The following is a 10,593-nucleotide window of genomic DNA, read 5'->3' on the forward strand; positions in this document are numbered from 1 at the left end:
GTGTTCTGAGCAAACAAACAAAGGGAGTGCCGATGAGACAGTCGCTTGACAAGTGACCAACCAACAATTTCTCTGTACGACACTCCAATGCCCCCCCACACAATAACCATGTGGGTTCTCTCAACCGTTGCAAGTATGTATACCGCTTCTGATGTACCGCACCGCACTGCAGTCTGTGCCTGGATACCGCCCACTGCTCAATTGGTCCATTTGATTGGTTGAATGTGTCAATTTCCAACGTTCTCGCTTGCCTGGATATGCTGGGCTTGATCGGCTATATTGCTTCGTCAATTGTCCAAGATGTCGTGAATTTATAGGGCTGATGCTATATCCAATGATTATTAGTTGCTTCCAGTACCTGATTCAAGATAACCAGTAAATAGGTAGGTAGATAGGTACTAAGCACTTTGATATCAATGCCTATCATCGCTGGCAGGTTAAAAAAAGATAGTAACGGGCGTTGATAGGTGGTCGTTCCTTCTCCCTCAGACTCTTAGAGCTCTTGGATGGAACTTGGAAGCCACTGCCCGCATTCGCACTTGCTAGTCCAATGCCAATGCTAATGCAATGGCTCTTAAACTCTCCACTGCACTTGCCAGCCCCAGGCAGGCAGCTCCATGAAACTAGGCCCAATCCGATTCACCCCCTCTACCCCTCACCTCACCCCAGAATATCCCCCAGACACACAGATCCATCATCTCTCTCGCAGGCCAAGCAAGCAGAAGTACTGCAATCACTAAAGATGCACCCCTCGTCTATATCTTCTCGCTAACTACAGATCCAATGGTATTATAGAGCGACCGCGACAGCCTCTCAACAACTGCTTATCTTCCTTATCTGAGTTTCATATCTCCCTCTCCGAGTTCCTTACCGTGTCTTTGACTCCCTCGCCGAGTAACACAATTATGCTTATCATTATAATCTGCTGTGCTTGATGCCATTATTCTTCTCTCGGCTCGGCTTTCTGATGCCAGTCGTTCCGTTCCATTCGTATCTCGGGCGGTTTCCGATATGACTTCTCTCGCCACACACGTATTCAGCTCAGCAACTTTCAAGCAATCCGTGAAAACCCGAGAATCAACAAACACACCAAGTTTTTCCTAACTTGGATCCTTGCGCCATGACACATCTATACCCAGCCATCAGACCCATCGATGCCTCCAGTGTCGTTAACTGGCGACTGGCACAGCCATGTATTTCCAGACCACAAGTTCCGTTGTGGGTTGCTCTTAGAAGTGGGTCTTGAGAGGACTGTTGCAGACGGGCGATTTTGATGGTCACTGCACTATCAACTCTGCGATACTGTCGTTACTTCAACCTAGTGGCCACTGCATATGGCTTGCACCATCTGATTTGCAGTATGCATCTGTGGGCGCGGATGCAGATGCGGGTACGCTGTGGCTGTAGTAGGACCGCTGCAGTATTACCGTTACTCTACTGCTTTGATATAAGCTCAAGTAAGGGGAGGGATCTTGGAAACAGGGACAGCGGACGTAGTTTTGGCTGCCGTGAGCTCTCTTACCAGTCAAACCGATCTGGAAGTTTGATAACCCAAACCTATAAGCACAACACTATTTATACACGCTTGACTTTTCGATAGTGGTACTCAAAGGGCAACTATCTTGATAGTTTGTATTAACCCGTATTGAGATGTTGCTCTCGGATAGGCTAAGAAACTATAGCAAGGTTCGTTGTTATTACAACATCATTTAGCCACAAACAAGCCTCTTCCTCCTTGGTATAAGTATTGAATGACACCATTGGTGGCTCACTTCGAGTGCCATGAGAATTGATGACTCGGCTATCGTTCCTCGAGAGTTCCCGGTCTATCTATAAATATCGTTGAGATCAGAATCCCTAGTATTGGCTCACAACCGAATTCGCCCGGTTGTTAGAATGAGAATTGATACATACGACAGTGATATGTTCACGGGTCCGTCTGATGGAACTAGTCAACCAAGGCACCAATGTTTGTTCAGTCTTACCTCTTTAATCAGTACTTCAGTTGCGCAATTTTCAAGATTTTCAGGCAAGCAACATCATACTTTCCCTACCTAGTCGAAGATATCCATCTCGGGGCTTAGCTACTGGACTACTGAGCAACCCTACGAGGACCCTGATCGGCATGGAGATCGTTCTTTTCTTCCAGTTCTTGCCAGGATGACAATAGCTCTAATAAACCTGCAAAGCATACATTTATTTCCCGCTAACAAAGCTCAATTGTCCCGCTTGCAATGCCACGCTTCTGATGGATAATACTATTCTTCTGAGGAATCTGCGAAAGCCTACCATACATTTGTTTTGTATTTTCTAGTTACAGATACCTGCCCATGTAGGATGAGCCTTTGCTGATCCATCACTAGAGTCTGGGTGATATCCTGGTGGGCCGTGAGTATTTGGGGATCTCCGCACTGGTGAGGACACAAGCTTTGGCTAGTATCACTGGCGCCGATGGAGACAGGAGCACTATTTACAAAGAGAAAAGATCCTCGACCAGTGCTGATACGTAATACCTCGAAGGACTTGCGAGTTCTTGATGGTCCCTCAGTGCTCGGTCTCTCTCTCAGTGACAGACTGCATGTTCTGTCATATTCTATTTCTAGCTGTACTGAGAGCAGTGACCAGAATGGCACTCTATACCGAAGCTCTCGGGATGCCGCTCTGGGCAGCTGTCCGTTGTCTTCACCATTTGTGGAGCATACCTGGGGAGTGTTGGATTTGCGGTTGCCTTGAACGAGACACAAGTACCATTCGTTCACAGCCCTGATATCCCACGAGCGTCGCGATAAGATCATGCATAATTTTGGCTACACTCCATGATGTATCGCCAAATACTGCTGCTATTGGACAGTTAGACAGTCAATGGTATGTCGATAATAACATGTCGTTGACCCAGTTTGACATCAGTGTTGCTTCCCTTGTGACATATCGATACACCATCGAAGCATCTACATACGCTGTCGTTATCACCTTCTGATGTTACCAGACTCTCACATTGTCGCAATCTTTCTCACGTTCTTGAACGAGATTCTATATTCCGAACAGCCAGTATTGAAGCACTGTCTGGAAGAGCCACCCAATCATCTTCCACAGTTGGCCCTCGTTTCTCGCATATCGGATCGGCCGAGACTTAAAACGTTAGTGAACGCAAATCATCTCGGTCCGAGCAGGTGGAACTTGCTGACTTCAATCTTGACGAAACGAAAAGAGAGAACAAGGAATTGAGATGGATAATTTGTGGTTCTTGATGAACACCTACATGGATGCCTGCTGAAGTTTCTGCATTCGATTCTCGATTCACCCTAGCAATGTGGCTCTAGTCACTGGTATTGACCAACAGGATTCAACTTTTGCATTGGAAGCCACACTCTAGCATGTGAAGGCTGGCTGATTATACGATTGAGTGAATTGATATGAGAACCAACAGAGTGAGAGATGACCTATGGATAGCTCCGATGAGCAATAGGGCCGCCAGATAATCGCGATAGTGACGAAAGTTGCTTCGTGAGACTTGGCACAAGATCTACGAGTCTTTTCATGCATCCTTTGTTGACAACAGTTTCTCCTGTCATTTTGTTGCAATATCGCCTCATGAGTTTGTTACTCCAACACCCATGAGAGCCCAATTGCGACCCTGCCAGGCCTGTCTTGACAAGGGCGCTTGTTATTAATTCACATCCTCAGCCTCATACTGGCTATCCACATGTCTTCTCGTCTCGAAACTCCACACCCCATCCTTTGAGGCGCTGCAGTCCTCTTGAAGTAGATGTGCGATATACTATTACGTTGCGTCTAAACCTAGGCGCTAGAAGATCCCCTCTTCAGCCTCCATGACCTGCCATTCCTACAACCCGTTTCCTGAACCTGCGGCACAGCCCTGAACCTATTGGAAGAAGATCAACGATATCCAGCTGCTTTATCATACAGACTCGCTTAGGCGATGAGGAACCATCGAGGGACGGCCTCAAAAAGATTAATAGTATCGCGTTTTATAACCAGATGGCTATTCATGATTGATGGATTGCCTTTCCAAATAGCTTCTCTTGCAGTTGATGAAGAAACCCCGGACCCGCACCGAGAGCCTAGAACGACTAACAAGTCACTTTACAAGTTGGCAACTTCTCGCCACTCTCAACTTCATGTTGCGGATGTTACGTTAGTTCGAATCTCTCTAAATATCTCTCATTGACGCTCATGTTGCCTTGCCTCTCGGTTTCTTTGTGGGTTCTTGAAACTCGCCGAACATCCCTTGCCACGGAAAACCGTCGTTCCTACAGCAATAGCTGGGATTTAAGGGCCCACTACTTGTCGCCATTAACTCTTCGAACCGATGCTGCGAAACTCGTATGCCACCATCTTCAATGGTGTTGTGCCTCATCTCACTGATAATGCAGCGCGACCATGGCTTGCATGCCTTATTTCTTTTTGAGGTACATGGCGTAGATCGGTCAGGGGAATATGCGTGGGATGGCAGCACCCTTGGCTGCGCGTAGGGTTACGGAATACCAGACCGAGGTCACCTATGTAGATTTCGAGGTAACCCTGGACTCGGGAGGGCGGGTATGCCAGAACCAGGGCCAGAACCAGGGCCAGGGACTCGAGGAGGTCATGAAGCACGACACCAAAAGAGGAAGAACGAATATGGCACCTTGAAAAAAGGACCTGAGGGAAGAGATACCTAGCAGGCTTGTGGATGTGAGAATTGACGAGAGAAACGTCACGACATGATTGATATTGGCATCACACAGCGCTGCCTCGAGGATCAAATCGAGATTCTGTGTATAAAGAGAAGTGATTTTGATTTTTTTTTTGATTTTTTTCCCATCTGCTTGAGTGTCTCATTCAATCGGTTCGTCCCTTCGATCTGTAGTCTAACGGTCCAAGAGTTCTCTCTCGTCTTGTCTTGGCCTGGCTGCTTGGTTATTCTTGGTTACATAACAGGGCGTGCGTCAGCTCGTTGCAACTCCAATGCACACGCAACGCAACGCACTGCAAATGCAGTGCAGGGCATACAAAACGTCGACTGTGTAACGGTGATGCCGTGAAACCATGCAAAGGTGCACTAGAGGGATCTGGAAGGGATGCGTCTGCGTTGTTCAAGAAGGAGTCAGGTGTTGCTCATTATAAGGGTGTCCTCCAAGATAAGGTGCAATCGATGACGGATTACCCGTGCCCACAAGTGTGAAGATGAGAGTGAGTAGGGATGCCATTGCATGGGTTCAAGCTCATGGGTGTGTCACGCCTTGGCCTGGTCAGCCACGGCTGGCATGCCGTGGGCTTGTTTTTATTAAGAAAACAAGAACACAGCAAAGGAGAGCACTAAACGTATGTGTCGTCGATCCCTCAGGGTATCCCGAAGCTTACGCTGACCGGTTACAGTCACGAACCAAAGAAACCCCGCGACCCGTTATCGCAGCTAACTATACTCAGTTCGAGTTATCATGAAAGCGTCATCGTGCCTGGGCGGGCCGCGGTATAAATCACCCGGGCGAGATACAGTGTCGAGCGATAAGTAAGCGCTTTACTATCAACGGCCATGTCCAGGCGAGAAATCCAATGCGACGCTGTGCTTGATTGCAGAGAAACTTGCATTCTTCGCAGACTTAAGCGCCCTCCTCTGTCCTCTTTTGAGTTTCCCGACTCGTACTGCACCGGGTTGGTCAATTAATATCATACTGCAGAGCGCATACGTTACAGCACAGCATGCCTAGCAGCGCACCCAAGGGAATAGGCTATAGCCCTCCGGCTGTCCGTCCGGTCGTCCGTTCCATCTCGGGGCTTGACATATGCCGAAGACATCGGCATTGTCAAGCTCGCCTAAGCCCTACTGGCAAAGGCAACCTCACGCGGTAGGCGGAACGAAGCGCAGTACATTCTCTTTGCTGGCGCAACATCTCGCACGTCGTAAATGAGGACTTCGCCTTCATTCTCGGGATCTCCTGGTTTGAGCAAGACACCAATTTCTTTGCGAATACGTTCACAAATGTCGTTCAGTGGTGTCTCGTCATCAGCCTTGACCGAGAAACAGTGGACGTGGATCATTGGTAGCTTGGCCTCGGTGTGAGGCTCAAAGAGCTCCTCGTGTCCGTGGTACAGGCCACGGTAATTGTGAGTAAATTCGATTGCGGATGCGGGAAGATTCATGACAAAGTGTGAGATGGTTGGTGGCACGGGTACTCGGACGGGTTCTGGAGGCGGTGCTGTGGACTTTCTCGACGGTCTGGGGGGCTTAATAACTGCATAGTCACCGCGCTTTGATGCTTCGAGAACGAGGTCTGCAGATTTTTGGATGAAGTCGTGGCCATCGTAGTTGAAAGGTTTGACGAACTCCGAGACCTGTGATGAAGAGTTAGCGCTGGATCATGATAAAACGCGACACGGATGGCTCGGCTCACCTTGTTCCTACGAACCGCATCCTCAAGGTAGCGGTAACTCTCTGGGTTCTTGTCGTTGGCCCAAACATGGACGCCCTTCTTGCCAGCTGGGACGGCGAAAGGCCCAATACCAGCCATGACATCTACCACAACCTCTCCTGGTTGGAACAAGCCTACGATTCTCTTATGCTCGGTATCAAGCTTGCTGTTCCAGTATACCTTGGAGTAATCAAACTTGAAAGTGCAGCCAGCCTCACTGACCTCGACATTCAGGTCATCAGGACCTCCGAGAACTTCGTAGGCAAAGGTTCTAAACTCGTTCTCTGAACCGACATTATCGATCTTGTTGATAACGGTTTTGATGTGAGAGTTCTTGTCCATAAGGACCTCGGCAATGATGTTCTTGTAGGGCAGGTACTCATCTCGGATGTTGAGATGGGCTGCTTTGTTAGCATGGGTTCTGTCAAGCCAACAAAATTTCAGGAAACATACCGACATGTCCCACTGTGTTGAAGCCACTTGGAATCTCCTCATGAAGTTCTTCAGGGAGGATCGACTTTATAACATCAACTTGGTCTTGTTAGTCACTTGTACGTTGTAATAAGACAGTGTCTTTGGCTTACAGTATGACCAGAACTCATAACCAATCTCAATATCATAAGGAACCACCTTGATATCACCAGCTTTGGCGGCTTCTTGTAGAATGGGGCTCCATGTCTCTGGAGCTATTGTCTCTCTTATTAGTTTCTCTCACTTATATCCCTATAAGTTAGACGCTACTCACATGCGTGCTTGATCTGAGGAGCCAAAACTATACACTTCTTGCCCTCTGAAGCAAGCAAAGGGTCAGGGTCGGGCAGGATTGCGTTAAATCTCTCCATGAAGAGAATCTCATTTGTCTTTTCAAGCTCTTTGCGATACTTGGAGAGAAGCTTATTCTCTTTGATAGACGCTGCTGCAGAATTGAGCGTCTTTGCGAAGAGTGACCTATCAAGAGTCTTTGCCGCACGAGCGGCCGGTGCTCGGAAGAGGTTCATGTCTCGTAGTTGAGAGTTTTTCTGAATAATTCACAAGACTCATCAGCTTCTTATTATTTCCTTGATCTTTCTTGATCATGTTTGTATAAATTATAGTGACAGGGGTTGGGGACTAACATCCATCGTGAAGCCTTGTTTCTCTCAGATATCGTTTGGGTTTTTGGCGAAATGTTATTTGTAGGTACCGACTTGACTGACATGAGTCAAACAAGGGTCCCTGAAGTGAGTGAGGCTGATTTGAGCTTGGTTAAGTTAGGGCTTTCCACTTTGCAGAATCTGGAAGATTTCTGGTGCACCGCCACATATGAGCGCCACAGTGTCACTTAGACAGAAGGCTGGGAGTTTGAAGGTGATGTCACGACTTTGAAGATACATATTCACAGTACCTAGAATGTGTCTTGTGCATAGCATCTTAGAAAATATCACTCAGTTTCGCGATAATATTGTGGTTCAGAGTTGTCCTCAAGTCCGAATCTACCTACACACGCTACTGTCATGTCCAAGAAACGCACCCTTGATGCCTTCTTCAGCCCTACAGTGAAGAAAACGAAAACAGAACTTGGAACAATAACCCCCAATGACTTGATTACAGAGGAAGTAAGAAATTTGATGATAATTTAACGTTCCGTATTCTAACACTGGCTCCAGTCCACGTATTCAAAGCATCAATTCTATCCTCATCCCATCAAAGACCTACCAGCTTCTCTCAGCAAGGACCTGGTCAGTTTACCAGATCAACCTGGTAGGGAAATCAATGACCAGCCTGATCTGGATCTTTTATACTTTGAACCTTTTATACCGACCTCTGTATCTCGAAGGCTCTTTGAGTTTCTCCGTGCAGAACTCCCTTTCTACAGGGTCGAGTACAAGATCAAACGTGGTGGAATAGAGACTCAAATACGAACCCCAAGGTAACAACAACATTTCCCCCGGAACTTTACAGCTTACATATATAATAGGTGGACGACTGTGTTTGGTCTGGACGAGACGTCCAAGTTTGACGATAAAGGCCTTCCAGTAGACGCCAACACTGGATCCAGGGCTTTGGACAAGAGATACGCCAACTACCCTCCCAGACCTATTCCTAAATGTCTTGATGAGCTTCGTCGTCGAACAGAATTGGCCACAGGATGCGAGTACAACTTCTGTCTTGTAAACTACTATGCCTCTGGCTCCGACAGCATCAGCTTTCATAGCGACGACGAGCAGTTTCTGGGTCGAGATCCAGCCATTGCTTCCTTCTCACTCGGGGCACGACGCGACTTTCTCATGAAGCACAAGCCGCCTCCTCCAAATGCTGCAAATACTCCTACTGTGAACGCGAAACCACTAAAATTGCCACTGAGAAGTGGCGACATGGTTCTGATGAGAGGCAGAACGCAGCCGAATTGGCTGCATTCCATACCGAAGCGGACTGGGAAGAATCAAGAAGATGGCGGAAGGATCAACATCACGTTCCGAAGAGCAATGGTTAAAGGGGGAACAGAGAATTACTACAACTACAATGTTGGGACAGGACCAGTACATAGATGGAATAGGGAGGCCAGAGAGATGTTGGTTTGGAAATCGCGATAAGGGATACAATTATTCTAATGCAAAAAAGAAATTGACAACAAAGAAACCAGAGATACGAGTCACTTATTTGCCGTGACGCATCTGGGCCCTGCCATAGTGTTGTAGGGCCTTGAGGAAGACCTCGTATCCGACTCTCTCGTTGTCCTGGAGGCAGAAGATCTCGGTCAACCTGATCTGCCAAGGGGGGTATCCTGAGAGCTCGAGATAAGGACCAAAAGTGAGCAACAGATCAGGCTCAGCCATGATGCCTTCTGAGAGCTCAGCATCAATCAGTTCCGTGGAGATGTCACGAGGCGAAAGCTTGCCCCTCTGAGACATCTCGGCCAGGGTACGGGTGAGATCAACCATAGAATCACGACCATCTTGCTCGGAAATAAGGTGTAGGCGCAGATGCTCCTTGGTATTCTCGCCAAAGGGCGATGAGAAATCATCCTTGTGGGGTGATGTGACAGTAAGACTAGGATGTTTAGAACCAAAGTAGAAAGCGAATTTTTGGTTCACAGTATCGCAGACTCGAGGCATGTGCTTCTTAAGGATCCCTGTCGTATGTTAGTAAGAATAAAAGAAAAAAAATCACATGTCAAACACGTACCTGTCTTTTCATAGACAGAGAGCATTGGAATCTCGGCACAGGCGCACCATGTCGCAATCTCGGCTACTTCATCAAGGAGTCGTTCGACGTCGGCTTTTGTGCGGTGGTTCTCTTCGAGCTTGAGGATGACGCTCAAGTGCTTAGGTTTCTTTGAAAGACCCAACAAGTCCTTCTTGATATATTGAGGCGTGCCATGGTGGTATTTGACGACAGACGAGACCTGGTAGCCCACAACGTTCCACGTTTGGCGCAATTTGATATATAGAGAGAAGATTCCATGCATAATGGCAAAGATGAGAACATGGATCTGATTGAGGAGGAAGCGACGGAGTCCTAAGCGCGATCTTCGTTGAGCTCGATGGCTTGAGTTAACAGGCGGGGGGTCGTTAGGCTTTGGAAGATAGGTCTATGAATTGTTAGTCCATACTGATTGTATAGTGCAGCCTTGCATGTATTGTGGTCATACCTCAAGCATCCTTTGCCTCTCTTTCTCGGGCAACACTTTATGCTCCCCAGACTCGTCGGCCCTGTAGGCCAGACGATCACGAGTTGTCATGACAGGCATGGTAGTTCAATGTGCAGCCTCGAGGCTGTCTAACAAGCTTCTGAAGTTGCAAGGGAGCGTTCGACTTTTCTGGGTGTATGCGACAAGGTTTCGACTTGAATGAGCACTTGGAATCGGGAATTGCGATCGCGCAATGATGGGGGATGGGCAGTCTTATAAGTTGATGGAGCATGAACAAGGAACGTGGGCAGACGTGTCTACCTATCGCTAGGAAAAAGTTGTGGCGGTGCGATGCGAGTTACGTCGCTTCTCCACCAAAGCTCTTGGCTTTTGAGTTAGTTGGGCGACCTCACGTACGTGCCTGTGGCTCAGCCCTTCCACTGTAACTCAGTAGCTGATAGCGGGGCTGGGCGCTGTAGCTGAGCCCCTGAAGCTGTAATAGTAGCGGGTAGCCAATCCATATCCACGGTTGAGGTAAGGTATTCTAACCTAACTTTAACGTCTACTTGT

The 10,593-nt window shown here is 47.8% G+C and overlaps 5 protein-coding genes across 5 annotated transcripts; 2 read left to right on the forward strand and 3 right to left on the reverse strand.

Annotated features, from left to right (window-relative positions):
• Positions 1 to 2,285: 2,285 nt before the first annotated feature.
• Positions 2,286 to 2,795, reverse strand: FGSG_11917 (uncharacterized protein; the record flags this gene model as incomplete). The annotated part of the gene is made up of 1 exon (XM_011318729.1): positions 2,286 to 2,795. One exon carries the CDS (start codon positions 2,793 to 2,795, stop codon positions 2,286 to 2,288), a length of 510 nt encoding a protein of 169 aa, XP_011317031.1.
• Positions 2,796 to 4,241: 1,446 nt separating this feature from the next.
• FGSG_11918 (uncharacterized protein) lies at positions 4,242 to 4,813 on the forward strand. The gene is made up of 2 exons (XM_011318730.1): positions 4,242 to 4,344; positions 4,395 to 4,813. The coding sequence occupies exon 2, from the start codon at positions 4,468 to 4,470 to the stop codon at positions 4,651 to 4,653; it is 186 nt and encodes a 61-aa protein (XP_011317032.1). The 5' UTR covers positions 4,242 to 4,344; positions 4,395 to 4,467; the 3' UTR covers positions 4,654 to 4,813.
• A 1,004-nt stretch (positions 4,814 to 5,817) lies between these two features.
• On the reverse strand, positions 5,818 to 7,534 carry FGSG_01254 (uncharacterized protein; the record flags this gene model as incomplete). Its single annotated transcript, XM_011318731.1, has 6 exons — positions 5,818 to 6,336; positions 6,396 to 6,814; positions 6,867 to 6,944; positions 6,998 to 7,099; positions 7,159 to 7,432; positions 7,529 to 7,534. The coding sequence occupies 6 exons, from the start codon at positions 7,532 to 7,534 to the stop codon at positions 5,818 to 5,820; spliced, it is 1,398 nt and encodes a 465-aa protein (XP_011317033.1).
• Positions 7,535 to 7,906: 372 nt separating this feature from the next.
• FGSG_01255 (uncharacterized protein) lies at positions 7,907 to 8,986 on the forward strand (the record flags this gene model as incomplete). Its single annotated transcript, XM_011318732.1, has 3 exons — positions 7,907 to 8,008; positions 8,060 to 8,322; positions 8,371 to 8,986. 3 exons carry the CDS (start codon positions 7,907 to 7,909, stop codon positions 8,984 to 8,986), a joined length of 981 nt encoding a protein of 326 aa, XP_011317034.1.
• Positions 8,971 to 10,236, reverse strand: FGSG_01256 (uncharacterized protein). The gene is made up of 3 exons (XM_011318733.1): positions 10,045 to 10,236; positions 9,579 to 9,984; positions 8,971 to 9,525 (listed from the first exon to the last, which is right to left on the reverse strand). The coding sequence occupies exons 1-3, from the start codon at positions 10,141 to 10,143 to the stop codon at positions 9,050 to 9,052; spliced, it is 981 nt and encodes a 326-aa protein (XP_011317035.1). The 5' UTR covers positions 10,144 to 10,236; the 3' UTR covers positions 8,971 to 9,049.
• Between the last annotated feature and the right edge of the window lie 357 nt (positions 10,237 to 10,593).

This window comes from Fusarium graminearum, chromosome 1, assembly GCF_000240135.3.
Source record: "Fusarium graminearum PH-1 chromosome 1, whole genome shotgun sequence".
Classification (NCBI taxonomy): Eukaryota; Fungi; Ascomycota; class Sordariomycetes; order Hypocreales; family Nectriaceae; genus Fusarium; species Fusarium graminearum.